The 27,719-nt window shown below is 37.0% G+C and overlaps 1 protein-coding gene across 12 annotated transcripts in view; it reads left to right on the top strand.

The window, feature by feature from the left end:
* NUBPL (NUBP iron-sulfur cluster assembly factor, mitochondrial) overlaps positions 1 to 27,719 on the top strand; it is a 310,030-nt gene that overhangs the window by 211,293 nt on the left and 71,018 nt on the right. For all 12 annotated transcript variants that reach the window (XR_007727517.1, XR_007727515.1, XR_007727518.1 and 9 more), the window contains one exon: positions 13,056 to 13,141. Coding sequence is in view for 8 of the 12 variants with exons in the window: in XM_050798332.1 (XP_050654289.1) it covers positions 13,056 to 13,141 (86 nt within the window). In the remaining 4 variants the exon portion in view is untranslated. The remainder of the gene's footprint in view (positions 1 to 13,055; positions 13,142 to 27,719) is intronic.

The raw sequence follows: 27,719 nt of genomic DNA, 5'->3' as shown, positions 1-27,719 counted from the left end.
TACGAGTGAGAACATGTGGTGTTTGGTTTTCTGTTCCTGTGTTCATTTGCTGAGAATGATGGTTTCCAGCTTCATCTATGTACCTGCAAAGGACATGAACTTATCTTTTTTTAATGGCTGCATGGTATTCCGTGGTGTGTATGTGCCACAGTTTCTTATCCAGTCCATTATTGATGGGCATTTGGGTTAGTTCCAAGTCTTTGCTATTGTGAACAGTGCTGCAATAAACATGCATGTGCATGTGTCTTTATAGTAGAATGATTTATAATCCTTTGGGTATATCCCCAGTAATGGGATGGCTGAGTCAATGGTACTTCTGGTTCTAGATCCTTGAGGAACCGCCACACCATCTTCCACAATGGTTGAACTAATTTACAGTCCCACCAACAGTGTAAAAGCATTCCTATTTCTCCACATCCTCTCCAGCATCCATTGTTTCCTGACTTTTTAATGATTGCCTTCTAACTGGCATGAGATGGTGTCTCATTGTGGTTTTGATTTGCATTTCTGTAGTGACCAGTGATGATGAGCTTTTTTTCATATGTTTGTTGGTGCATAATGTCTTCTTTTGAGAAGTGTCTGTTCATATCCTTTGCCCACTTTTTGATGGAGTTGTTTTTTTCTTGTAAATTTAAGTTCTTTGTAGATTCTGGATATTAACCCATGTCAGATGGATAGATTGCAAAAATTTTCTCCCATTCTGTAGGTTGCCTGTTCACTCTGATGATAGTTTCTTTTGCTGTGCAGAAGCTCTTTAGTTTAATTAGATCCCATTTGTCAATTTTGGCTTTTGTTGCAATTGCTTTTGGTGTTTTAGTCATGAAGTTTTTGCCCATGCCTATATCATGAATGGTATTGCCTAGGTTTTCTCCTAGGGTTTTCATGGTTTTAAGTCTTATGCTTAAGCCTTTAATCCATCTTGAGTTAATTTTTGTATAAGGTTTAAGGAAGGAGTCCAGTTTCAGTTTTCTGCATATGGCTAGCCAGTTTTCCCAGCACCATTTATTAAATGGGGAATCCTTTCCCCATTGCTGGTTTTTGGCAGGTTTGTTAAAGATCAGATGCTTGTAGATGTGTGGTATTATTTCTGAGGCCTCTGTTCTGTTTCATTGGTCTATATATCTGTTTTGGTATCAGTACCATACTGTTTTAGTTACTGTAGACCTGTAGTATAATTTGAAGTCAGGTAGTGTGATGCCTCCAGCTTTGTTCTCTTTGCTTAGGATTGTCCTGGCTATATGGGCTCTTTTTTGGTTCCATATGAAACTTAAAGTACCTTTTTCTAATTCTATGAAGAAAGTCAGTGGTAGCTTGATGCAAATAGCATTGAATCTGTAAATAACTTTGGGTAGTATGGCTATTTTCACGATATTGATTCTTCCTATTCATGAGCATGGAATATTTTTTTCCATTTGTTTGTGTCCTCTCTTATTTCCTTGAGCAGTGGTTTGTAGTGCACCTTGAAGAGGTCCTTGACATCCCTTGTAAGTTGAATTCCTAGGTATTTTATTCTCTTTGTATCAGTTGTGAATGGGAGTTCACTCATGATTTGACTCTCTTTTTGTCTATTATTGGTGTATAGGAATGCGTATGATTTTTGCACATTGATTTTTTATTGTGAGACTTTGCTGAAGTTGCTTATCAGCTTGAGGAGATTTTGGGCTGAGACGATGGCGTTTCCTAAATATATAATCATCTGCAAACAAAGTCAATTTGACTTTCTGTCTTCCTATTTGAATACCCTTTCTTTCTTTCTCTTGCCTGATTGCCCTGGCCAGAACTTCCAATACTATGTTGAATAGGAGTGGTGAGTGAGGGCATCCTTGTCTTGTGTCAGGTTTCAAAGGGAATGCTTCCAGCTTTTGCCCATTCAATATGATATTGGCTATGGGTTCGTCATAAATAGCTCTTATTATTTTGAGATACATTCCATCAATAAATAAAAAAACGCTTAGTTTATTGAGCGTTTTTAAAATGAAGTGGTGTTGAATTTTATTGAAGGCCTTTTTGCATCTGTTGAGATAATCATGTGGTTTTTTTCATTGGTTTTGTTTATGTGATGGATTATGTTTATTGATTTGCGTATATTTAACCAGCCTTGCATCCCAGGGATGAAGCCAACTTGATAATGGTGGATATGGTTTTTTTATTTTTATGTGCTGCTAGATTTGATTTGCCAGTATCTTATTGAGGATTTTCGCATCGATGTTCATCAGTGATATTGGTCTGAAATTTTCTTTTTGGTTGTGTCTCTGCCTGGTTTTAGTATCAGGATGATGCTGGCCTCATAAAATGAGTTAGGGAGGACTCCCTCTTTTTCCATTGTTTGGAATAGTTTCAGAAGGAATGGTACAGCTCCTCTTTGTACCTCTGGTAGAATTCAGCTGTGAATCCGTCTGGTCCTGGTTTTTATTGGTTGGTAGGCTATTAATTACTGCCTCAATTTCGGAACTTATTGGTCTATTCATGGATTCAACTTTTTCTTGATTTAGTCTTGGGAGGGTGGATGTGTCCAGGAATGTATCCATTTCTTCAAGATTTTCTAGTTTATTTGCATAGAGGTATTTATAGTATTCTCTGATGGTAGTTTGTATTTCTGTAGGATCAGTGGTGATATCCCCTTTATCATTTTTTATTGTATCTATTTGATTCTTCTCTCTTTTCTTTATTAGTTTGGCTAGCAGTCTATCTATTTTGTTAATCCTTTGAAAAAACCAGCTCCTAGATTCATTGATTTTTGAGGAGTTTTTTGTGTCTCTATCTCCTTCAGTTCTGCTCTGATCTTAGTTATTTCTTGCCTTCTGCTAGCTTTTGAATTTGTTTGCTCTTGCTTCTCTAGTTCTTGTAATTGTGATGTTCGGGTATTGATTTTAGATCTTTCCTGCTTTCTCCGGTGGGCATTTAGAGCTATAAATTTCTCTCTAAACACCACTTTAGCTGTGTCCCAGAAATTCTGGTATGTTGTGTCTTTGTTCTCATTGGTTTCAGAGAACTTCTTTATTTATGCCTTAATTCATTATTTACCCAGTAGTCATTCAGGAGCAGGTTGTTCAGTTTCCATGTAGTTGTGTGGTTTTGAGTGAGTTTCTTCATTCTGAGTTCTAACTTGAATGCACTGTGGTATGAGAGACAGCTGTTTATGATTTCCATTCTTTTGCATTTGCTGAGGAGTGTTTTACTTCCAATTGCTAACTAGAATAACCAGTTTAGAGAAGAACGTAAATGACCTGATGGAGCTGAAAAGCAGCACGAGAACTTTGTGAAGCATACACAAGTATCAATAGCCTAATCGACCAAGCAGAAGAAAGGATATCAGAGACTGAAGAGCAACTTAATGAAATAAAGCATTAAGACAAAATTAGAGAAAGAAGAATGAAAATGAACCAACAAAGCTTCCAAGAAAAATGAGACTATGTAAAAAGACAAAACCTATGTTTGATTGGTGTGCCTGAAAGTGACAGGGAGAATGAAACCAAGTGGAAAAACACTCTTCAGGTTATTATCCAGGAGAATTTCCCTTCCCCAACCTAGCAAGACAGGCCAACATTCAAATTCAGGAAATACAGAGAACACCACAAAGATACTCCTTGAGAAGAGCAACCCAAGACACATAATCATCAGATTCACCAAGGTTGAAATGAAGGGAAAAATGCTAAGGGCAGCCAGAGAGAAAGGTCGGGCTACCCACAAAGGAAAGCCCATCAGACTAACAGCAGATCTCTCTGCGGAAACCCTATAAGCTAGAAGAGAGTGGAGGCCAATACTCAACTTTCTTAAAGAAAAGAACTTTCAACCCAGAAGTTCATATACAGCCAAACTAAGCTTCATAAGCAAAGTGAAAGAGAAATAAAATCCTTTACAGACAAGCATCCAGGCCTGCTTTACAACAGCTCCTGAAGGAAGCGCTAAACTTGGAAAGGAAAAACTGGTACCAGCTATTGCAAAAACATACCAAATTGAAAAGACCATTGACACTATGAAGAAACTGCATCAACTAACAGACAAAATAACCAGCTAGCATCATAATGACAGGATCAAATTCACACATAACAATATTAACCTTCAATGTAAATGGGGTAAATGCCCCAATTAAAAGACACAGACTGTCAAATTGGATAAAGAGTCAAGACCCATCAGTGTGCTGTATTCAAGAGACCCATCTCATGTGCAAAGACACACATAGGCTCAAAATAAAGGGATGGAGGAATATTTACCAAGCAAATAGAAAAAAAAAGAGGAAAAAATGCATGGGTTGCAATCCTAGTCTCTGATAAAACAGACTGTAAACGAACAAAGGTCAAAAAAGACAAAGAAGGGCATTACATAGTGGTAAAGGGATCAATGCAACAATAAGAGCTAACTATCCTAAATATATACGCATCCAAGAAAGGAGCACCCAGATGCATAAAGCTAGTTCTTAGAGACCTACAAAGAGACTTAGACTCCCACACAATAATAGTAGGAGACTTTAAGTCTCCATTGTCAATATTAGACAGAACAATGAGATAGAAAATTAACAAGGATATTCTGGACTTGAACTCAGCCCTGGACCAAGTGGACATAATAGACATCTGCGGAACTCTCCACCCCATATCAACAGAATATACGTTCTTCTTGGTACCACATCACACTTATTCAAAGTTGGATTCTTAACCTTCCAAAGCACACTTGGTCTCTCTCACCAGTAACTTTTTTCTTTCTCATCAATTAGGATGATTTAGAACACCAGTAATGTTGATATAGCATTGTTTCCAGTTATTATTGTGTTTAATTCTTTTTTCAGCAATTGATACAATTTTCTTTTTTTCTTTCTTTCTTTTTTTTTTTTTTAAGATGGAGTCTCACACTGTTGCCCAAGCTGGAGTGCAGTGGCGCGATCTCGGCTCTCTGCAAGCTCCACCTCCCGGGTTCACGCCATTCTCCTGCCTCAGCCTCCCAAGTAGCTGGGACTACAGGCACCCACCACCACGCCTGGCTAATGTTTTTTAGTTTTAGTAGAGACGAGGTTTCACTGTGTTAGCCAGGATGGTCTCAATCTCCTGACTTTGTGATCTGCCCACCTCTGCCTCCCTAAGTGCTGGGATTACAGGCGTGAGCCACTGTGCCCAGCCAATTGATATAATTTTCTATGGGAGGATTTCTTTCTGAGGTGAGCAAGATAATGATTCATTTCTAAATAAATAAAACATATTCTCTTTATGACTGTAATCACTTGTGTAGTCTGTTAGAAAGGAGCAAGAAGTCAAAATAGTGACTCATCCAAGAATTATTTATATTTCCTGTTGAAACACTGTCTCTGAGTACATTTTAGGTGAATTTACCTTTTAAATTATGTTTTCTTTCTGCTGATACTAATATTGATAGGTAATCCTTGATCTTATAGCAAATTATATTTAAAACTCAGGAATTTTGGGGGTGGCAGGAGAAAGACAGAGGAGACCTAAAATATACCAGTGCTTAATAGAAAATTATATTTGGTATTGTTTTTGTTAAACATCAGACATTGAATGATTATTTTCTTTCGATGCAAGTATATTTCTTGCATAAAGGAGAATCAGTAGCACTAAATATTAAGAGCAGTGTGAACATTAAAAATAGTTAATTTTTTAACGTCTTATTTGACTTTATATCAATATGCTCATAATTGTAAGGTATAGAATTATTTCTCCAGCTATAATCCTGAGCAGGTTTTGTTGCATGTGTTTATTAGGCTCTAGCACTGAAGTTCTCAGTCGAGCAAGAGAATTAGATACAATCTGTGCCCTGGGGACTAGAATTCATAGTTGAGTTTTTCCACATTGGTATAATTATGATCAGTCTGACACCTGGAATCATCAGTTTTAAATGTTTAACTACTCTGACCTTTGACCCAAATCCAGATATGCAGTCATAAATAGATTTTCCTCTTAATAGGAGAATTAACAATTAATATTCTAAATAATTATTTTGTAAAATGTTTACATATTTGCCAGTGTCTGCCAGTTAACCTTTTATAGTAAATTATAGTAAATCTCAGCTGATAAGAAGCCTTTTAAAAGGATTACAAGTTGTGAATTAGCATTTAAACAATATTATTTAATCATTTAGACTTAGACATTTACTTTAGAAAATGGATAGAGAATTCTTGGCCTGGCATGGTGGCTCACGCCTGTAATCCCAACACTTTAGGAGGCTGAGGCGGGCGGAACATGAGGTCAGGAGACCATCCTGGCTAACACAGTGAAACCCCGCCTCTACTAAAAATACAAAAAATTAGCCAGGCATGGTGGCGGGCGCCTGTAGTCCCAGCACAGGAGGCTGAGGCAGGAGAATGGCGTGAACCTGGGAGGTGGAGCTTGCAGTGAGCCAAGATTGCGCCACTGTACTCCAGCCTGGGCAACAGAGCGAGACTCCGTCTCAAAAAAGAAAAAGAAAAAAAAAAAAAAGAAAATTGATAGAGAATTCTTGATGGGCTTCTTGAGATAGGCATTTTTTCCTCAGAAAATAATTCCATTTATTGCAAACTAAACTTTATTTTTTCTGCTGTTGACATTTCCTTACAGTCGGTAGAGGGAGCACAAGTTTTCTATCAGTCTCTTAATCACAAACTGAAGTGACATCATTAATGATGATATAAAGGGAGAAAATTCTAGACTAATTCATATTGGCTCATGTTTCTGGGAAAAATCAAAATTTAACAGGTAGAAAGCCAAGTATTAGAAAGATAAAATGTAATATCAGGTTTCAGAGACCATATGTTGAGTGATACAGTAACAAGAATCAACTGACATAATTCCTTTAAAATTTAAAAATCCGGGGCCGTGTGCGGTGGTGCACGCCTGTAATCCCAGCACACTGGGAGGCAGAGATGGATGGATCAGCTGAGGTCAGGAGTTTGAGAGCAGCCTGACCAACAAGGTGAAACCCCATCTCTACCAAAAATTAGCTGGGGGTGGTGGTGGGCGCCTATAATCCGAGTTACTCAGGAGGCTGAGGCAGGAGAATTGCTTGAATCTGGGAGGCGGAGGTTGCAGTGAGATGAGATTGTGCCATTGCACTCCAGCCTGGGCGACAGACCAAGACTCCATCTCAAAAAAAAAAAAAAAAAAAAAAAAAGCCCTTCACAGTGGCTCGTGCCTGTAATCCCAGCACTTACTGGCTGAGGCAGGTGGATCACTTGAGGTCAGGGTTCGAGACCAACCTAACCAACATAGAGAAACCCCATCTCTACTTAAAAAATACAAAAATTAGCTGGGCATGGTGGCGCATGCCTGTAATCCCAGCTACTTGGGAGGCTGAGGCAGGAGAATTGCTTGAACCCAGGAGGCAGGGGTTGCAGTGAGCTGATATTGTGCCACTGCACTCCAGCCTGGGCAACAAGAGCGAAACTCCGTCTCAAAAATAAGCAAACAAACAAATAAATAAATAAAATTTAAAAATATGGGCTATCAAAGCAAACCTGGACAAATGGGATGACATCACGTTTAAAAGCTTCTGCACAGTAAAGGAAATATCAACATGAAGAAACGACCAGGAAATGGGAGAAAATATTTGCAAACTACCCAACTGACAAGGGATTTATAACCAGAATATATAAGGAGTTCCAACAACTATAGGAAAAAATCTAACAGTCCAGTTTAAAAATTGGCAAAAGATCTAAATAGACATTTCTGAAAAGAAGTCATACAATGGCAAACAGACATATGAAAAGGTGCTCAGAATCATTGATAATCAGAGAAATGCAAATCAAAACTACAGAGAGATACCATCTCACCCCAGTTAAAATGGCTTATGTCCAAAGTCAGGCAATAACAAATGCTGGCAAGGATGTGAGGAAAAGGGGACCCTTGTCACTGTTGGTGGGAATATGAATTAGTAAAACCACTATCTAGAACAGTTTTGAGGTTCCTCAAAAAACTTAGAGCCACGGTATGATTCAGCAGTCCTACTGCTGGGTATACACCCAAAAGAAAGGAAATCAGTATACCAAAGAGATATCTGTACTCCCATGTTTATTGCAGCACCATTCAGAATAGCCAAGATTTGAAAGCAACCTTGGTGTCCATCAACAGATGCATGATTAAGGAAAATGTGTTATTTATACACAGTAGAGTACTATTTAGCCATAAAAAGAATGAAATCCTGTCATTTGCAACAATATGGATGGAACTGGAGGCCATTGTGTTAAGTGAAATAAGCCTGGCCAGAAAGACAAACATTGCATGTTCTCACTTATTTGTGGGATCTAAAATTAAAACAATTGAACTTATGGACAGAGAGAGTAGAGGATAGTTATTCGAGGTGGGGAAGGGTACTGGGGTCGGGGGGAGATGGTAGTGGCTAATGGGTACAAAAATAATAGTAGAAAGAATGAGTAAGACCTAGTATTTGATAGCACAACAGGGTGACTATAGTCAATAATAACTTAATTGTACATTTAAAAATATCTAAAAGTGTAATTGTATTGTTAATAACACAAAAGATAAATGCTTGAGGGGATGGATACCCCATTTTCCAAGATGTGGTTATTACATATTGCATGCCTGTATCAAAACATCCCGTGGACCCCTTATGTATATATACCTACTATGTACTCACAAAAATTCAAATAAAATTTAAAATAAAAATCTGGGTTATGCTAGATTAAGGACTAAATTTAATTTTACTGGAGGTTGTGTTGTTTCTTTATGCATTATTTTCTTATCATAAATTCTGAAGTTCATTCTAGGGCTATTTGAAATGATTACTTATATGATATATGAAACTTATACACTATACTAAACTTTGATATACTATACAGCAAAAGAGGTAGTGGTTTATGTGTGAACCAGTTATGTTTTTGGTCTTCAACAAGGATTAGAAATTTTTTTTTTCAGGGCAAAACCCAGAGGCTGATTGTATTGTGATTAAGGACATAATCATTAATTAAGAACATATATTCCAGCAAAATACCCCATATATTTCTACAAATAGTAGACAAAAAAAAATTTATACCAAAAAAAGTTATATAAATACAGTTCCTTGAAATGTTTACATGCTTCATGAGCATTTGACAGGACATGAAAGATGATCACTGTCCTTGTCAAATGTTGTTATTAATTTGTTCGAATGGTGCTATTCAGACTATTCTGCAAAGAAACTCAAATGGCATAGATGCTTATTTGTGTTACTGTGTTAAGGTGAATTAAGTACAGAGAAAACCAAGCCAGTTTAATCCCCCTCTCTAGTATCTTACAGCTATTAAAATAATGTCTCCGAACATTTTTATAATTTTTTTAATGTAACAGCTGTTTAAGTTAAATAGGGCCTATGGAAATAGATTCAATTTGTAAAGGAGTTAATTGAGATATATTGAGACTTAGTTAGTTATTCAAGGTTATATATTATATTAAGACTGTCATCACAACCAGAATCTGGAGCTCTTGACTCCTAGTGCAAGGAGTTGCCAACTTAAAGTTTATAATCTAGGGGATATGATCATCTAGGGGAGATGATTCTGAAAATACAAGAACATTGTTTAAATTGCTGATCTTTTGTTAAGTGCTTATTTTGTGCAAAATATTATGTCATTACTTTTGTTTGATAAAAAGATGAAAAATATCATAATTGCCCTTGAAGTTACATTGTGTAAAGATGATACAAATAGTAGACAAAAAGTATGTAAAAAGTAACGTGTTTATATCATATGAAAGCTAAGAATACTTTTTAGAGCCAATGCAGTAGAGAACACCCTACATACTAATATATAGTGAAGGAAAAGATTTGGAGGAAATAGCTTCCTCTGATTATGTAGGAAGAGAATAGCTCTGAGATTGACGACTAATACCTCTTAAATAAGATTATTAGGGCAGTTAGGTTGAGCAGAGGTAGTTCTAAAAGCTATTTATAGTTAAGATGGAATGCTAAATAGTGTAATCATAGAGATAACTGAGTCCTTGGAAACTATCTAGTGCAGGCACTAGTTTTACAGTTAAAGAAACCGAGATTCAGAGTGATTCTGAGTTATTCGTTTGAGGTTAGTTATATAGCTGGATACAGCCAAAGCTGGAATTTGATCCCTTCCAAATGACTGGATATGAAAAAAACTAGGAAACAGATTAATAACAGAATCTAGAAGGTGGCAAATTCTGGAAGTGTATTGGAGGTGTAGAGTATAATTTTTGCCAAGATGTAATTTCCGTCAGTCTTTGCAAGAGGGGAAAGAGGAGTGTTAATTTTTGGTTTCTTGGGCGAAGTCAATCAAATACTAGGCTGTAGTGATCCATGGAACAGTTTGAAAAGTAGGATGAGCTGCTTGATAGCCTTTAGGAAAATGACCCTCCCAGCAACGTATAAGGCATTTTATTAATAACAATAACAAATGTAATAATGATGATATTAACAGTGTTAGCTATCATTTATTGAATGTTAGGCATCATGTCAAGTAACTGTGTATAGTGGTTTATTTAGTTATTCTAACCCTGTGACCTAAGTATTTACATGCCATTTTGTCGATGAAGAAACAAAAACTCTGATAGGTTAAGTCATTATCTAGTCACACAGGTAGTCAGCTGTAGAATCAAATTTTGAATCCTGATCTCTTAGAATTCTAAAAATAGTGTATCTCAAACTTGAGTAATGAATAGGCCCTTCTTCTAAAGGAAAAATAATCTTCCCACACCCCATACTGACTTATTTTTATTATAAGATTACTTAACTAGGTATAAACACAAATTCCTTAAGTTTTTAGCTCATACTGTATAGTTTAAAAATTAAATTAAATACAAGCAAAACTTACAAAATCAGTAAAATTCAAATTTATGACATTAATTTAATGTAAAACATATTTTTTCCTGAAATGAAGATGCTGATTGCAAGATGAATTTATAGCTAACTACTACTGTATAGGTTCTTTTGAGTTTGGCATGCCTATACTGCCATGTGCTTTGTGATAACTTGGTTCTCCCACCACTTTTCTCTATTCAAACTTCTTCAAAATATCCCTTCAGGCAATACTGTCTATTATCTAATACCTTCACTTGGTGTAATCAGTTATTTATTGTTAATCTTGCCTCTGTTTTCATTAGTTGTGTCAGACTGCCGCTTGATACCAGTTTAACAGTTTGGGGCTCTGAATTGTCGTAGCATTGTGTATTTAGTTATAAGGTGATGGTCAGCCATGTGATCCATATTATGTTTATGTTAATTATCTTTTAGGTTATCATCGAGAGGGAACCACAAAGTTAAAAAAAAATTCACAGACTCTGCCAATCTTAACTAGGACTTTGTTATTTCGACCTAAAGAAAAATTGTACTGCACTTTCTGTCAAAACTCTATACCCTAGTACTACCTGGTTTCTGTAGGGTAGTAGTGGAGATCCAGAAAATTTGCCGTCTCCATCCATTTCAGTTCAGGCCTCTAACATTTTGCATCTGAATTTCTGCCACAGCCCTCAGTTTTATTCCCACCAAACTGCTTTCCATAATGTGAGTTTTTAAGAATATAAACTTCTAGGACTCAGCTTAAGAATCACATCTTCCTGGAAACTTTCCTCTATTGCTTCTCCTATGTCTAGCTTCCATCTGTCATATTTCACCATTTTCTCTCCTAGATTGAATTAGTTAGCTTTTCTTCCTGTTTCTTCTTTATAACTCCATAACACTTTGTGCACACCTCTGTTATGATGCTTAGCATATTGTATTGTAATCCTTATTTTTTCAGTCTCCCAAGTAGAATATTAACAGCTTCTTCCTCCTCCTCTTCTTCTTTCTTCTCCTCCCCCTGGTTCTCCTTCTTCTCCTCCTTAGCATATTGTATTGTAATGCTTAATTTTTCAGTCTCCCAAGTAGACTATTAACAACCTCGTCCTCTTCCTCCTCCTACTCCTCCACCTCCTCCGCCTCTTCGTCTTCCTCTTCTCCTCCTCCTCCCCTCTTTATCCTTTCCTTTCTTTCTTCTTTCTTTCTTCTTACTTCTTCCTTCTTTCTTCCTTCTTCTTTCTTCTTCCTTTTTTTTTTTTTTTTTTTTTTTGAGACGGAGTCTCGCTCTGTCGCTCAGGCTGGAGTGCAGTGGCCTGATCTCAGCTCACTGCAAGCTCCACCTCCTGGGTTCACGCCATTCTCCTGCCTCAGCCTCCCTAGTAGCTGGGACTACAGGCGCCCGCCACCTCGCCCGGCTAGTTTTTTGTATAGTTTTTAGTAGAGACGGGGTTTCACCGTGTTAGCCAGGATGGTCTCGATCTCCTGACCTCGTGATCTGCCCGCCTCGGCCTCCCAAAGTGCTGGGATTACAGGCTTGAGCCACCACGCCCGGCCTTTTTTTTTTTTTTTTTTTTTGAGATGGAGTCTCACTGTATTGCCCAGGCTGGTCTTGGACTTCTGGGCTTAAGTGATCCCTCCGCCTCAGCCTCCCAAGTAGTTGGGATTACAGGAACCCGCCACCATGCCTGGCTATTGGACTGTTAATTTGAAAGTAAAGCCTACCTCATCCATCTGTATAACTGCACGTTATCTGAATGGGAAGAAAGTTCCACTGATAGAGTTATGATCCTGAATCACTGATTAGTCAGTTGTGATTTTGTTTTTATTTTATTTTATTTTTTGTTTTGAGATGGAGTCTTGCTCTGTCAGCCAGGCTGAAATGCAGTGGTGTGATCTTGGCTCACTGCAACCTCTGTCTCCTGGGTTTCAGTGATTCTCCTGCCTCAGCCTCCCAAGTAGCTGGGATTGTAGGCACGAGCCACCATGCCTGGCTAATTTTTGTATTTTTAGTAGAGACAGGGTTTTACCATGTTAGCCAGGCTGGTCTTGAACTCGTGACCCCAAATGATCCGCCCACCTTGGCCTCCCAAAGTGCTGGGATTGTAGGCGTGAGCCACCATGCCCAGCCCAGTTGTGATTTTAGAAGTGAGGATTCAAAGGTAGGCAAAAACAAAGTCGACATTTTCTTGTCTTTCTCATTCACTTTTGTAAAATGTATGTGAGTGACCTAAGTAGTTAATGTAATAGACTATTTGCGCATGTAAGCAACATAATGTTGAAAGTAATTTCTCCATAAATAATTAAAACATAATAGCATTTTGTTTAACTTTGGCTAGGTGCTGTGATTGTCTCCACGCCCCAGGACGTCGCATTGATGGATGCGCACAAGGGTGCTGAGATGTTTCGCAAAGTCCATGTGCCCGTAAGCATTTACAGCTTCACTGTTGAAAAATATAAAACTCTTCTAACTGAAGAAGCAAGTCATTGAAAAATACAGTTAAAGTTTTAATTTAGTCCTGTGCAGAAGTCTTTATGAAAGTCCTAGTTTATCGTTATGGTTACTTTAAAAACACACTTATAGGTGCAAACGCGTCTATATAAGATATTAATCCAGAAGAATTCTAAGACACCCTTTAGGTAAGAGTTTTCTATAGAAGTACTACTTCTCTCATACTTGCAGCTCTCACTGACCAAAAAAAAATTACAAGAGTGTTTTAGGAAATTATTTAGATCGATAGACTTGAATAGATCACTTATGGGGAAACAGATGAAAAAAGATTACTTTTTTCCTTCTGCCTCCTACAGTTCAACTCATTTATAGCTCACCTTCTTCTAGGAGGCACTTCAGGATTTTCTACCCAATTTGGTGGAATGAAAGTTAAAAATAAAATAAAAATAGACAAAATAATTAAAGTTAGATGGAGTCAGAAGTGAAGTCAGTAAAAAAATTGCATGCTATTAAGGAACTTAAATACATGCTAGGGGTGTACCACGACTTTTCTAGCAGCCAAAGGGAAAGAAATATAGTACCATTATAAAACTGTGCGTTTCTGCAAGTTAAAAAAAAAATAAAACTGGATGCTCAAGAGAGACAGAGCTGAGACCAGAGAGAAATATCTTCCCTAAGTTCTTAGAAAGAAGAACCTGTGTATGTAATGAACACACTCTCATCACCTTCTTTACAGTAAATACAGGGTTCTTCCTTCTAGTGTGCCTCAACAAAAGCAGGTGGAATCATGCTGGAGTACAATTTAAAACTAACATTTCAGTACAACGCCAACATGATACTTCTCTGTGGCTAGCTAGTAGCCTTGCTTAATTCAAAGACAGATTTTAGAGCATATACATCAGAGCTTTTTAAACTTCAGTCTGTAGATTAGCTTCAGGAGTCTCATGATTTTTCTCTCCCTCACCTCCCCCAGCCCTAAATTGTATGCCTACATGTATTTGTTTTGGTATGGAACGAATTATAACTTTTATCAGATTCTTCAGTGAGACCATGACACAGGATAAGATCCAATAATGTATTTGAATGAATGGACTTGAAGGGAAGCTTTCATAAATGTTTATCTCTCAGAGGGCTTCTGAAAAGTATAAAATAGTGTAGTAGAATGGTCGAGGTGAATTTCCTCAAGTACCTCTTCTCCCTTGCCAGTTAGCACAGTGCTGTGGGCATTGGCAAGCTGCGGAACTCTGGGTTGGATTGACATGTTCTCATGATGAGGAGGCTGATAAGGAAGGTGCCTGTTTGCTTACCTTCCAGGTGGTCCAAGGGTTTTTCACTAGCAGGTTTATAATTGTAATCAGCAAGTAGTTTAGGGCCATTGTTCTATGTTGTGAACTTTAGGTTGGAAAATTTTTAAAACAATGATAACCAAATGCCTGCCTCACACAGAAAACTCTCTAAAGCACCTAATTTGAGCAATGTTACTTCATATTATGCCCTGTAAGACAAACTAGACACAAGTAATGCCTACCCAGATAACTAAATAAGGTTACTTATTATATGGGATTTTAAAATACAAATCAGCAAAAAGTTAGAAGGTTATCTACCAAAAATTATGACATTGACTTAAGTAATCTATAATGCTTCTTTCTGGCAGAAATTAGATAACAGTGCCAATTGTCTGTTAAGATCACTCCAAAGTCAGGATAATAGCCATTCTATTTGCACATAAGTGAATGCTTAACTTCTCATTCTGTACGATGAGAGTTGAGGGTGTCTCACTCACCCAAAAACATGAATTATTTGAGGAAGAAGTTTTAAACAGAGCAGAAGTAAGACCTCTTTACAATTTTACCCCATATAAATTATCATTTTGTATATCAAAATACCATTTCAACTGACACTGCCATTTGAGGTGACTACGTATATGGAGCAAGTCCTACATGGACTTTGCTAGTTAGGAGTCTAATGACCGTAGTTGCCAAATTCAGCATATATTATTTTTCAGTCCCTATGTAAATCTGTATACCTGTAAACTTGGATACTTATACTGTTCTGACAGATTTTTTTCCTAGATTCTAAGGCAGAGGGTTGGACAGATAATCCTTATGGAACATAACAGAGAGGAAGAGGGATGATCACTAAGTCCAGGTTAGGCTATTGCTAGGTGGATGCCACTGAAGGATAAATGGTGAGGATATTAGCAAGGAAGTATTATGAAGACATATTCCAGATGAAGGCTGATAGACTGCATAAGGCTCATAGAACTACTTCAGGGATCAGTTAGAAGGTGAAAGAGCTGTTTGGGATCAGAAAGTTGATGTTCGAGTATAAGTTTGCCAAGTTAGAGCAGTTCTGGGTCATGGCAAGGTCCAGGATGTTGTTATGGGTTTGTGGGACTTAGTGGGAGTAGAAATGAAAGTCATTGGAATTGTGTAATTCTTCCAAGTTGAAATTTATAGTTCTTTCCTCTGTAAGAACTTTTGGACATCTTCCTGTATCTTTATTATAGCTCTCTTTTTTTTTTTTCACCCTACATTTAAATTATTTGCCTTCTAAACTACAAACATTTTTTAAAAGAGATAGAAGGTCTTAATCATCTCTTAAACCTGAAGAACAAGATAGGTATTCAGTAATGTTTGCAGGTGAATGAGTGAGAACTTTCTAGCAATAAGCTCTGTGAACAATTGGGCAATCATGATTAGCTACATTGTAAAGAAGGTCTTGGCTATGAGTGGGAAGTGGATTTGATGACCTCTGAGATCCCTCTGGGCCTTAAAAGTCCCAGAGCCTAAGTAATAGTAAAGGATTTGAAATTATTAAGTGTTTTATAAATACAAAAAAAGATGTTATGCTTTGTTTATACCAGTTTATTGCATTTCTTCCCCTTGGTTTTTAGTCCTGCTCTCTGTTTTTCTCCCATTTGACATGCATTAGTTACTGTGGAAACAATGATGTCATTGGAATGCATCGGTATGGACAGAGTTTAGTAATGTCTGCAAGAACATATTGAAGTTAATTTAAATGATTTCTTAAAACTCAAGGCTTAGATAGGGGATGTAGGAGAAGAGATGAGCTATTAAATTTTCTGTTCTCTGCCTGAAATGGTAGCAACTGTGCCAAATCCTTAATTATCTTAATATTTGTAGGTAGACTATTTTTTAAAACAACATAAAAATTTTCAGTCTTATACATTTTTAATAATGAGTAATTTATGTGTTGTGTCATTCTCACTCATTTTTCTTGCCTTCTTATACATGGGAGTCCCAAGCACCCCGATTTGGAGCCCTTCTCCTACCCTTGCACTATATGTCCTTTACTTCTTTGATAATCTCTTTCCCTGCTACTGAAAAGTAAATTAAAGTATATTTATTCTCTTACTCCTTTGGCACATAAGGGATCACTTAGTTACTTTTAATTCAACAAATGTGATTAATTTATTTTTCCACAAGTCTATATTTACTGATATTTAGTGTCTTCTATAAGCAAAGTACTGTAATAAACTTCCATTAGTGGTTTAGAAAAAAATAAAGAAGGATGAAGCCTCTTTCTTCAAGTACTTTATCATCCTGTAGACTAACTCTGTTTTGATGCAAAGGCCTTAAATTCTGAAAAGCATGAAAACACTTTTTCTTCCAGACTATCAGGGATGGCTTTATGGAAAAGCCATGATTATTTTTTTCATGCCCCTGTAATTTTACACATCCTGGTCCTTTGCCTGATAAACCACGGCCAGTTTAGGGAACTCATGTATTCATTTTTAACATCTCTGCTCAGACATTATTTCCTCTAGAAAGCTTTTCCCAGTGTGCCAGGAAAAGTTAATACTCCTATCTGGGATCTACTTACACATACATTTACTTTGGTTCTTATTGCACTACAGGTTTACCTGTCAGTCTTCACAGAAGAACGCAAATTTTGGATAGCAAGAAAACATGCTTTAAACAATCTTAAATGCATAGTTACCTGGCATATAGCAGGCAGGATACTTTGATTTAGGATGTAATGCCATCCACATCTGCTGTTCCCTTTACCCCCAGCTCATGGGCTGCTCTGCCTTGCTTTCTCTGTGCCACAGCCAAACTGGTCTTCTTCTACTTCTTTGAAGTTTTCACACAGCATTTTTCTCCTCGAGACCCTTACCATGCTTTTTCCCTACTGGAGAACATTTTAACCTCACTTTTCACCTGTTAACAGCCCTTTTTATACTTTGGTACTTAAACAAAAGGCTTTTCTCAGGGAGAGGACACGTCTCCCTGAGAGACAGAGTCTCACTCTGTCACCCAGGCTGAAGTGCAGTGGTGCGATCTCAGCTCACTGCAACCCCTGCCTCCTGGGTTCAAGCAATTCTCCTGCCTCAGCCTCCCTAGTAACTGGGATTACAGGCACCCGCCACCATGCCCAGCTTATTTTTGTATTTTAGTAGAGATGGGATTTCACCATGTTGGCCAGGCTGGTCTCGAATTCCTGACCTCAAGCAATCCACCTGCCTCGGTCTCCCAAAGTGCTGGGATTACAGACGTCAGCCACCACGCCCAGCCCGCCCTAACCCTTTTATGAGCTTTTTTAGTTTTATGATACAATTATACTCTATTACTCCTTTTGTAACTGTTTTCACATTTGTTAGTACTTTCACATTTGCGTACTATACTGTACTGTACTGTACTGTACTATACTATACTATACTATACTATACTATACTATACTCATACTATAAGCTCGGTGAGTACAGGGACCACCTGTCTCTCTCGCTGTGCCTGGAAGATGTAGTTTCTCACTAAATATATGCTGAGTGAATGAGTGGAGTAGGATTTTCGTAGGCATATCTAGGGACTAGGGAGGGACAGAATTCAGTCTTGAAAGAGTCAGGAATACACAAGTTGTGTTCAGGATTGTTCAGTTTGTCTATAGTTGAGGTAGTGTGTATTGGTGTATGGCCAGGTTTGGTAGAGCCGTAAACAGTAGGCTAAGGAATTTGTACTTTCTTCTTAAAATTATAAGAGGAGTTCATAAAGAATGCTGGATGGGAAGTAGACATCATTAGGATAGAGCTTTACAAAGTTTTAATCTGGTGGAGATAAATAAAAAGAATAGGAGCCGGGAAACATGGAGGAAGTAAGGGAACATTTGCAATGATCAAAGTTATTCATGCTGCAGATTGTGACCCACAAACAGATCATGAAATTGATACAGTAAGAGATGTAATCAAAAATGCTTAAACCGTGTCAGAGTAAATTGCTCTTAGGAAGAGTCTTATTTCATAAAGATTTGGTCTCAAATATAAACACGTATATTATATGTGTGTATTGTGTGTTTCTTGCTCATGTAACAGTAGTATAGTAGATGAACAGGTCAGCAGAGTGGCCTTCTTCCATGTAGTCAAGATGTAAAATATTTCTTTTATCAGTAAGACAGTTTAAAAAGTTGGAAAAACATGGTGTAGGTGATAGACAGTAAGGGACTTAATTAGAATAATGCCAGTGAAAATGGAAGGGGAAATGAATGTAATTGACATTTTGAAGGAAGAATTGACAATCTTGGGAATCGATTGTATAGGGTAGGAGAGTTAGAACAAAAAAGACAGAAATCGAAATAATTTTGAGAGTTATGACGCCATTAATAAATCTACCAGGAGCTGCTTTTTAGTTCAGGTTGACAACAAACTAGAAGAAATAAGAGGTTAGGTTCTCAGTCACAAATCTCTGCCCTTCTTCTCTATGAGAGTTGTGATTTAATAGTGTTCATCAAGGAAGAAACTGGTAAAGATATTGACAAGAGAAATGCTCTTTAAAAAGTTTCTTATATACAGATTTTTGTTATCATTTAGAGAACTGTATTTTTTATATTCTTTAGTGGTTTCAAATTAAATTGGTTTCCAAATTTTCTTATTTTTTTTTAGATGATAGGAAACTACTTGCAGAGGCATTTTTGCATAGTAGTGAAGAACATGAGCTGAGGAGTTTGAATTGTAGATCTCAGCTCTGCCACTTTGTGACTGTTTGACCTGAGTTATTTATTCTGTGCCTTAGTTTTCTCAGTCATCATATGGGAATCATAGTAGTATTTTCCTCAGGAGATTAAGATGAGAAATAAACAAGATAATGCATATAAATGGCTTAAGTACAGTAGTTTTTGGCAGTCTAAGCACTCAATGTTTACATAATGTTATATAATAATTAATTTTTCTTATAACTTTTTAGAATGTTATGAAACAGATAAATTTACATATTTTTATGTATTTTACATGAGGATTTTGACTAATCCCTTTATTTGGTAATAAGAATTTGGGGGTGGGCATGGTGGCTCATGCCTGTAATTCCAGCACTTCGTGAGGCCAAGGCAGGAGTATTGCTTGAGGCTAGGAGTTCAAGACCATCTTGGGCAACATATTGAGACCCCTGTCTCTTCAAAAGAATAAAAAATTAGCCGAGTATGGTGGCATGCAACTGTTGTCCAAGCTACTCAAGAGGCTGAGGTGGGAGGATCACTTGAGTCTGGAAGGTCCAGGCTGCAGTGAACTGTGATCATGCCAGTACACTCCAGCCTGAGTGTTAGAGTGAGACCTTGTCTCAAAAAAAGAAAAAAATAATAATTAGAATTTTAAACACTACTGTTCTTTGAGATTTATGCCTTGAGTATATTCATTGAGCCATCTACATTATCTTCATGTAGATTTATTAAGTTGATATATTATTTTGAGTCTAAAATTCTGCATTATTTGAAATTTGCATTATTTAAAGAAGACAAATTGCTGTTACAAGTAAACCCCAAAATATATAATGATACAAATACAATGGAAGTTTCTTTCATGCTCATGTAACAGTCCTATTACAGTAGATGAACAGGTGAGCAGAGTAGCCTTCTTCCATGCAGTCTTTCAGACTGTTGGAGCCTCTGTCATTTTCAATTGTGGCTTCTAAAATTACATTAGGAGCCATCTTCATTCTAGCCAGCCACAAGGAAAGAGAATACAGAGGCATATACCTACCTTGGAGATTTTTATGGGCCAGACCTAGAAGTGATACACATACTTCTACACACATTCTTCTAGCTAAAATCAGTCACATGACCACATGTCACATTTCTCAAGGAGCCCAAGAAATATTGATTAGTTGTATGCCAAGGAAGATGAGATCATGAATTTTGGTGAGCAGTGAGCAGTCTATACCACATTTGACCTGGAAACAAATATATAGATTAAATCCTAATGTAGATCACTGAACTGATTTATTTCCTAATAAATAATTCTGAAAATTATATAGCTATTTTAGTCTTAAAAATATTTATCTTATAAAAGAGAGAAATTCTACCTTTCCTGTGGTTTAATTTTTCTGCCAAAAACAAAAAACAGAGACAATTCTACTGTGGTCTGGAACTTTTTTTTTTTTTTTTTTGAGACAGAGTCTTGCTCTGTCGCCAGGCTGGAGTGCAGTGGCGTGATCTTGGCTCACTGCAACCTCCACCTCCCGGGTTCAAGCAATTCTCCTGCCTCAGCCTCCCGAGTAGCTGGGACTACAGGCGCCCAACACCATGCCTGGCTAATTTTTGTATTTTTAGTAGAGACGGGATTTCACCGTGTTGGCCAGGATGGTCTCGATCTTCTGACTTCATGATCTGCCTGCCTCAGCCTCCCAAAGTGCTGGGATTACAGGTGTGAGTCACTGCGCCTGGCCGGTCTGGAACTTTTTATTATTTATTTGTAAAGGTTAAGGATTATATTGTCTTCTTAGAAAAATTAGATGATCTTTATTATCTTTATAAGACTGGATAGCATTCTGCATCTCAGCCATAATTATTTCTCAGAGACTGGAGATATATGCTCATTTGTGTCTTTCCCCAAGCTCTCTCAGAAGTCTGTGTGCTTTGAACTAGAATGCTGTTCTATGTGATTTACATAAATTAAACTCATCTCGCACAACAACCCTGTGAAATACAGAACATCATTTCCCCCATTTTGCACATGAGGAAAATGTGGTTGAGAGAGGTTAAATAACTTACATAAGAACATCTATTTGTTTAGTGGGGCATCTGGGCTCTGATCCAAGAAGTCTGCTTTCCAGAGCCCGTGTTCTTAACTGCAGTTTCTGTGGATACTCCAGAGTTGAGTTTTAGTACTGTGGACATCACGGACTATCACAGGGCGACAGATTCTAGGGTATAAGAGGGTTCTTCATCAAATTTGCTTATAATTGCAGTTCCGATTGTTAAGGTAGACAAGTGAAGGCAGAGGAAACTGGTGGATTGAAAATGGGGAGGAGTTAAGGAGCCAAAGGTTCTGCTGACAGTCAAGGAGGTATCATGTGGGTGATAAGGGGAAGGGGAGTTCCATGTCCAGGATTTAGGAGAAAGGGATGAAGTCTAAGACTTGACTGCAGCACTGAGTGGTAAGGATGGCTGAAATAAGGCCTGCCCTATAACTGTGCTCTTAATTTTACTATGCTATATTGCTCAACATTACTGAGTCATTATTATTTTAAGCCACCTAATTCCATGCACAAAAGTCTGTATCTAATTGTCATCTTGTTTGGTAACTTCCTTATACAAACCAGTCACTCAGATAGTTTGAATTTTGGCTTTGTCATTTACTAACTGTGTGACCTTGAGCAAATAATTTAGCTTCAGAGTTTCCTTCCATGATTTAGGGATGAGAATACCCATCTCATTGGTCACTATGGCAGTGAAGTGTGATTGTATTTACAGTACTTAGCATAGCCTTAGGACCTGGTAGGTAAAGGGTAGCTCTGAATGTTATTGATATCGTGGTAGACATTAGAGATCATTATAAATCCTTGTTTTCAAGATTAAGAATTCAGGGCATAGAGAAATTGAGTTGCACCTCATGGAGCCACAACTATTTAGTTGGTCCCTGAGAGGAGTATGGACACAGGCCTCCCCATTCATTGTTCTTTCCTTGTCAAATGACTGTTCTGAAAGAGAAAACAAGAACACCTGTCTCATTTTTAAAAATTATAATATCTGTGCACATGCTTCAAGGAGTATACCAAAAACTGGTTCGAGTCTAACAAAGAACTGAAAAGCAGTTATGAATCTAATCTATTTCAGTTATTATCATTCATTATTTAACAATGAATTTTTCCTCCTCACTTTTTCTTAAATCATGGCTTTTCATGCTTATGACAGGTTCCAACCAGCAAGCATTTAACCTGATTTTAACCTGGATAAATTGGATTACATAGTAGCTTAAAAATCTTGCTTGTTACTTACCTGTATCTGGGTTTAAAATGACAAAAAGAAATTAAAATTGGAGCCTTTTGAGCCTCCTTAATTCAACAGATTTAGACAGAAAAATCCAATATTCAGAGCAATGTTGATATTTCAAGAGAATCAATTTTTAAAAAGTTAAGAAGTGCCTTTCTGAGCCAGTGATGAATTGGAATCTGCAAGAATCACACGCAAAAAGGTTGTGGTGGCTGATGGTAGCCAGGCATGTAGTATTTGCCTTCTTTCAGGTAAAGTAGCTAAGGTAAAAAGATAAAAGGACCTTATACTTTGATGAGACATTAAAAAATGATTGAGCGTGCTTACAGCTGTATCTCAGTGGTATTATGTAAATTAGGCTATAAGCAAAGCATCTGTTTTCTAATGTTTCTGCTATTAAAGGATGTACACAATAGCTCTACAGTAAATACAAACAGCTTAACAGTATATGAAGTATTCATAAGATGTAAGGCTTATTTGGAGGGGAACGCATCATAATGGACTTGAATTCTTTCCTATTTAAGAGAGAAGAATTTTTGATGAAAAAACTGTAATGTGGATATTCTACATGTTCTTATTACATTAGTTGCCGCCATTCAAAACCTCCTTGATTATGGAGGATTGCTGTTAAGTGAACTTGAGCAGTGGTTTCTAAGCTTTTTAAAATTTCTCTTTTAAATTCTCCCCCAGACTTTAAATTCCCAAGACTTTCTTTTAAATTAGAAACCCCAACTAACCCTATGTTTTGAAAGAATTGTTTGCCACTGTTTGCATATGTTAATTAATGGCTGATGTCTTCTCTTTTTTAATAAATCAAAGATAGAATATATAAATAACATGTATGTATATCTATATATAGATATAACTATATGTCTATATATGCATACAGAGAGAGATATACACAGAGTTATATATATAACTGTTGTATGAGCTCTGCACAGAATGAGATAACCATAAAAGAGGATTATCACATTTGGCTAATGTAATTTCAATTAAAAGCACAGAAACTTGGTAGTTTATCTGTCTTGTATATTTTTAAAGTGTTTTATTTATGTTCAATTTTTTAAAATATTCATAATAGGCCAGGTGCAGAGGCTGAGGTGGGAGGATTGCTTGAAGCCAGGAGTTAAAGACCAGCCTTGGCAACATACTAAGACCTTGTTTCTACAAAAAATAAAAAATTAGCTGAGTGTGCTGGCATGCATCTGTAGTCTCAGCTACTTAGGAGGCTGAGGCAGGAGGATCGTCTGAGCCCAGGAGTTGCAGTTTTTTTGAGGCTTCAGTGATCCATGATCATGCCACTGCATTCCAGCCTGAGCAGCAGAGTGAGACCCTGTTTCACAAAAAACAAAAATTCGTTTTAAATCACAGAACCTGATAAAATACTTTTGTGCATCTTTAGACCCTTAAAATATTAGGTGGGATAACTACCAAAATAGCTTCTATAATCAGGCTTTAATTATCTAGAGCAGCACTGTCCAATGGAAATATAAACCATAGAAATATGAACCACAAATGTAGTTTTAAAGTTCTGTTTTTGTTTTTTTGAGACAGAATCTTGCTGTTGCCCAGGCTGGAGTGCAGTGGCGCGGATCTCGGCTCACTGCAAGCTCTGCCTCCCGGGTTCACGCCATTCTCCATTTTAAATAGTAAAAAAAGATAAAGTTAATTTTAATAATGTATGTACCACAGTATATTCAAAATATTATCATTTCAACATGAAAACCACATAAAAATTATTGAGGATCAACCAAAAAGGAATTGTATTTGAAAAACACTAGGAATTCTTACAATTCAGTAAGGGGAAGAAAACATATAATCAATTGAAAAAATAGGCAAGAGACCTGAACAGGCCTTTATGGAAGAGGATATACAAATGACAAAAAAATGTAAAATATATAGTCAACTTTATTAATAATTTTGGCAATACAAATAAAAACCATAGTAGAAAAGATAGCTGAGCACAGACTCCAGAAGAATGAGGACAAACTGGAATGCAACTGCACCTCCGAATCTTCCTTTCACCATCTCTGAACAAAGAAAACCATTAATGTGTAATGCCTAAGCCTTCATTTCCACCTTCCAGATCTCCCGCCCCTTTACTTTTGGCACACTTTAACCATGAACCATGTAAGCAAGAGTCTAAGTAATTTAGTTCCCATTATAAACAGGTAGACAGTTGAACAAGCCAGCACAATGAGAGTCTACTACACACTCATCATACTTGCTAAAATTTAAAAGACTGATGGTACCAAAGGTCCAGGATGTGGAATGGCTGGAATTCTCATACATTGCTGGTGGTAGTTTAAATTGGTAGAACTTTATTTGGAAACTTTAGCTTCTTTAACGTATTAAGTTAAATACATGTAACCTAATACCCAGCCAAAAAAAAAAAAAAGAGAGAGAGAGAGAGACATGTACAAAAACATTCATAGAAGCATTATTTACAGTAGCCCAAATCTGGAAACAACCCAAATGACCCAACAGGAGAATGGATATTTGTGGTATAGTCATTATAAAATCTTAGGACTCAATGAAAATAAATTACAGGTACATAGTTTAGCTGGATGAATCACTTGGACACAAAAATATATATTGCATGATTCCATTAGTATCAAATTCAAAACCACACAAAATTAATTTATGGTGTTAGAAAGCAGGTTAGTGAATACCTTTGGGAAAGTGTTTGGAGGATGTCTAGGGAGACTACTGGGGTGTGGGCAACATTTTGTTTATTAGCAGGGTCTTGGTAACATGGACATACATTTTGGTGAATCCATTTTGCCATAAACTTAAGTACTTTTTTGTGTGTTCCTGATATACTTTGATGGAGAAGCTTAAAAATAAATAACTTGCAAACTTTAAAAATTATTCAGATATTTTACATTTTTTTTTTACTTGTACTAAGTCTTCAATACTCAGGGTGTATTTTATACTTATAACACATCCTAATTCAGACTAGCCACATTTCAAGTATTCAGTAGCCAGCCACATGTGACTAATGGATACCCTATTGGGCATTGTGGGTCTATAGCCTCGCTATTTTAGAGCTTCTATGGAGTTAGACTTTATTTCAGGGCTCTTGTTGGAGTATTAATTAGGAATAATAGGAGATTATTCCTCCCAAGGAACTCATCTTAATTTTACTGCTTCTTTTGGTTCTATAGAATATTTTCCATATAAAAACAGATGGTTCTTTTTATATGCAAGTTCACAAGACACCTAATATGTCATTGTTTTGGTTTTTTGTTCGTATTGCTTTATTACCATTCTTCTCATAACCACCTTTTTGAAAAGCAAACTTTTCATTGAAGGTGTGACATACATACATAAGAGAACACAAATTATAGCCCAATAAATTTTTACAAAGTATAAACATACCCACTGTGTGTATCCCAGAAATAGAACAATAGAGTGCCCAGAAATTATATATTTACAGTCAATTGATTTTTGACAGAGGTGCCAAGAACACACAATGAAGAAAGGACAGTCAATTCAATAAATGGCATTAGGACAACTGGATGTCCACATGCAGAAGAATGAAATTAGACCCTTATTTCACACCATATATAAAAATCAACCCAAAATGAAGTAAAGACTTATATGTAAGACCTGAAACTATAAAACTATTAGAAGAAAACCTAGAGGAGAAGCTCTATGACATTGGTATGGGCAATGATTTTTTCTGGATAGACAAAATAGCAAAAAAGAGACAAATGGGATTACATCAAACTAAAAAGCTTCTGAACAGTGAAGGAAATAGTCAACAAGGTGAAGAGACTACTTACAGAATGAGAGAAAATATTTGCAAAACATACATAAGGAGCTAATATTCAAAATGTATGAGGAACTCAACCCAATAGCCAGAAAACAAACAACCTGATTTTTAAAATGGGTGAAGGATCTGAGTGGACATTTCTCAAAAGAAGACATACAAATGGCCAACAGCTATGTGAAAAAATGCTAATGTCATTAATCATCAGGGAAATGCAAATCAAAACCACAATGAGATATCACCTCATACCTGTTAGAATAGCTATTATTCCCTCATATCTGTTAGAATAGCAAAAGAAAAGTGTTGGTGAGGATGTGGAGAAAAGGGAACCCTTGCACACTTTTGGTGGAAATATAAATTAATACAGTCATTAAGGAAAATAGTATGGAGTTCCTTAAAAAATTATACAACTACCATATGATCCCACAGTCCCACTGCTGGGAATATATCCGAAGGAACTGAAATTAGTCTACCAAAGAGATACCTGCACTCCCATGTTTATTGCAGCACTATTCACAATAGCCAAGATATGGAATCAATTAACAGATGAATGGATTTTAAAAATGTGTATACACACACACAGAGACACAGAAAATGGAATACTATTTGGCCTTTAAGAAGAAAGAAATAGGCCGGGCACGATGGCTTACGCCTGTAATCCCAGCTCTTTGGGAGGCCGAGGTGGGCAGATCACGAGGTCAGGAGATCAAGACCATCCTGGCTAACACAGTGAAACCCCGTCTCTACTAAAAATACAAAAAAAAAATTAACCGGGCACGGTGGCGGGCGCCTGTAGTCCCAGCTACTCAGGAGGCTGAGGCAGGAGAATGGCGTGAACCCAGGAGGCGGAGCTTGCAGTGAGCCGAGATCGCGCCACTGCACTCCAACCTGGGTGACAGAGCGAGACATCGTCTCAAAAAAAAAAAAAAAGAAAGAAATCCTGTAATAACATGGATGAACCTGGAGGACATTATGTGAAGTAGAATAAGCCAGGTACAGAAAGACTTAATGAGCTCACTTATATGTGGAATCTAAAAAAGTTATATTATAGAGGTAGAGAGTAGAATGGTGGTTACCAGGGGCTAGGGAACAGGAATTGGGAAAATGTCAGTCAAACAACATAAAATTTCAAATTAAGAAATGGAACATTGTCAGCATCCCAAAAACTCCTGCCTGTGCCACCTTCCAGTCACTACCCCAAAATGGAACCCAAATCATAACACTATAGTTCTGCTGGTTTGTGAAATTTTTACAAACAGAATAATATAGTGTTATACATTTGTGCGTCTGGTTTATTTTGCTTAAAATTATGTTTGCAAGATTCACTTATATTGCTGATTGTTGCTGTCATTCTTTTCTTGTCATTGATTGTAGCATTCCATTGTGTGAATATATCACAATTTGTCCATTTTATTGTTGATGAACATAAGTAGTTTTCCATTTTTTATTATTATGATTAGTGCTGTTATGAACATTGTTGTACATGTCTTTTAGTGAATGTTTTGTTCATGTGTCTGTTGGTACATAACTGGAAGTGGAATTGCTGTGCTGTAGTATAAA

Source organism: Macaca thibetana, chromosome 7 (genome assembly GCF_024542745.1).
Source record: "Macaca thibetana thibetana isolate TM-01 chromosome 7, ASM2454274v1, whole genome shotgun sequence".
Lineage (NCBI taxonomy): Eukaryota > Metazoa > Chordata > Mammalia > Primates > Cercopithecidae > Macaca > Macaca thibetana.
The sequence above is the reverse complement of the archived record's forward strand: the minus strand, read 5'-3'. Positions and strand labels throughout refer to the sequence as shown.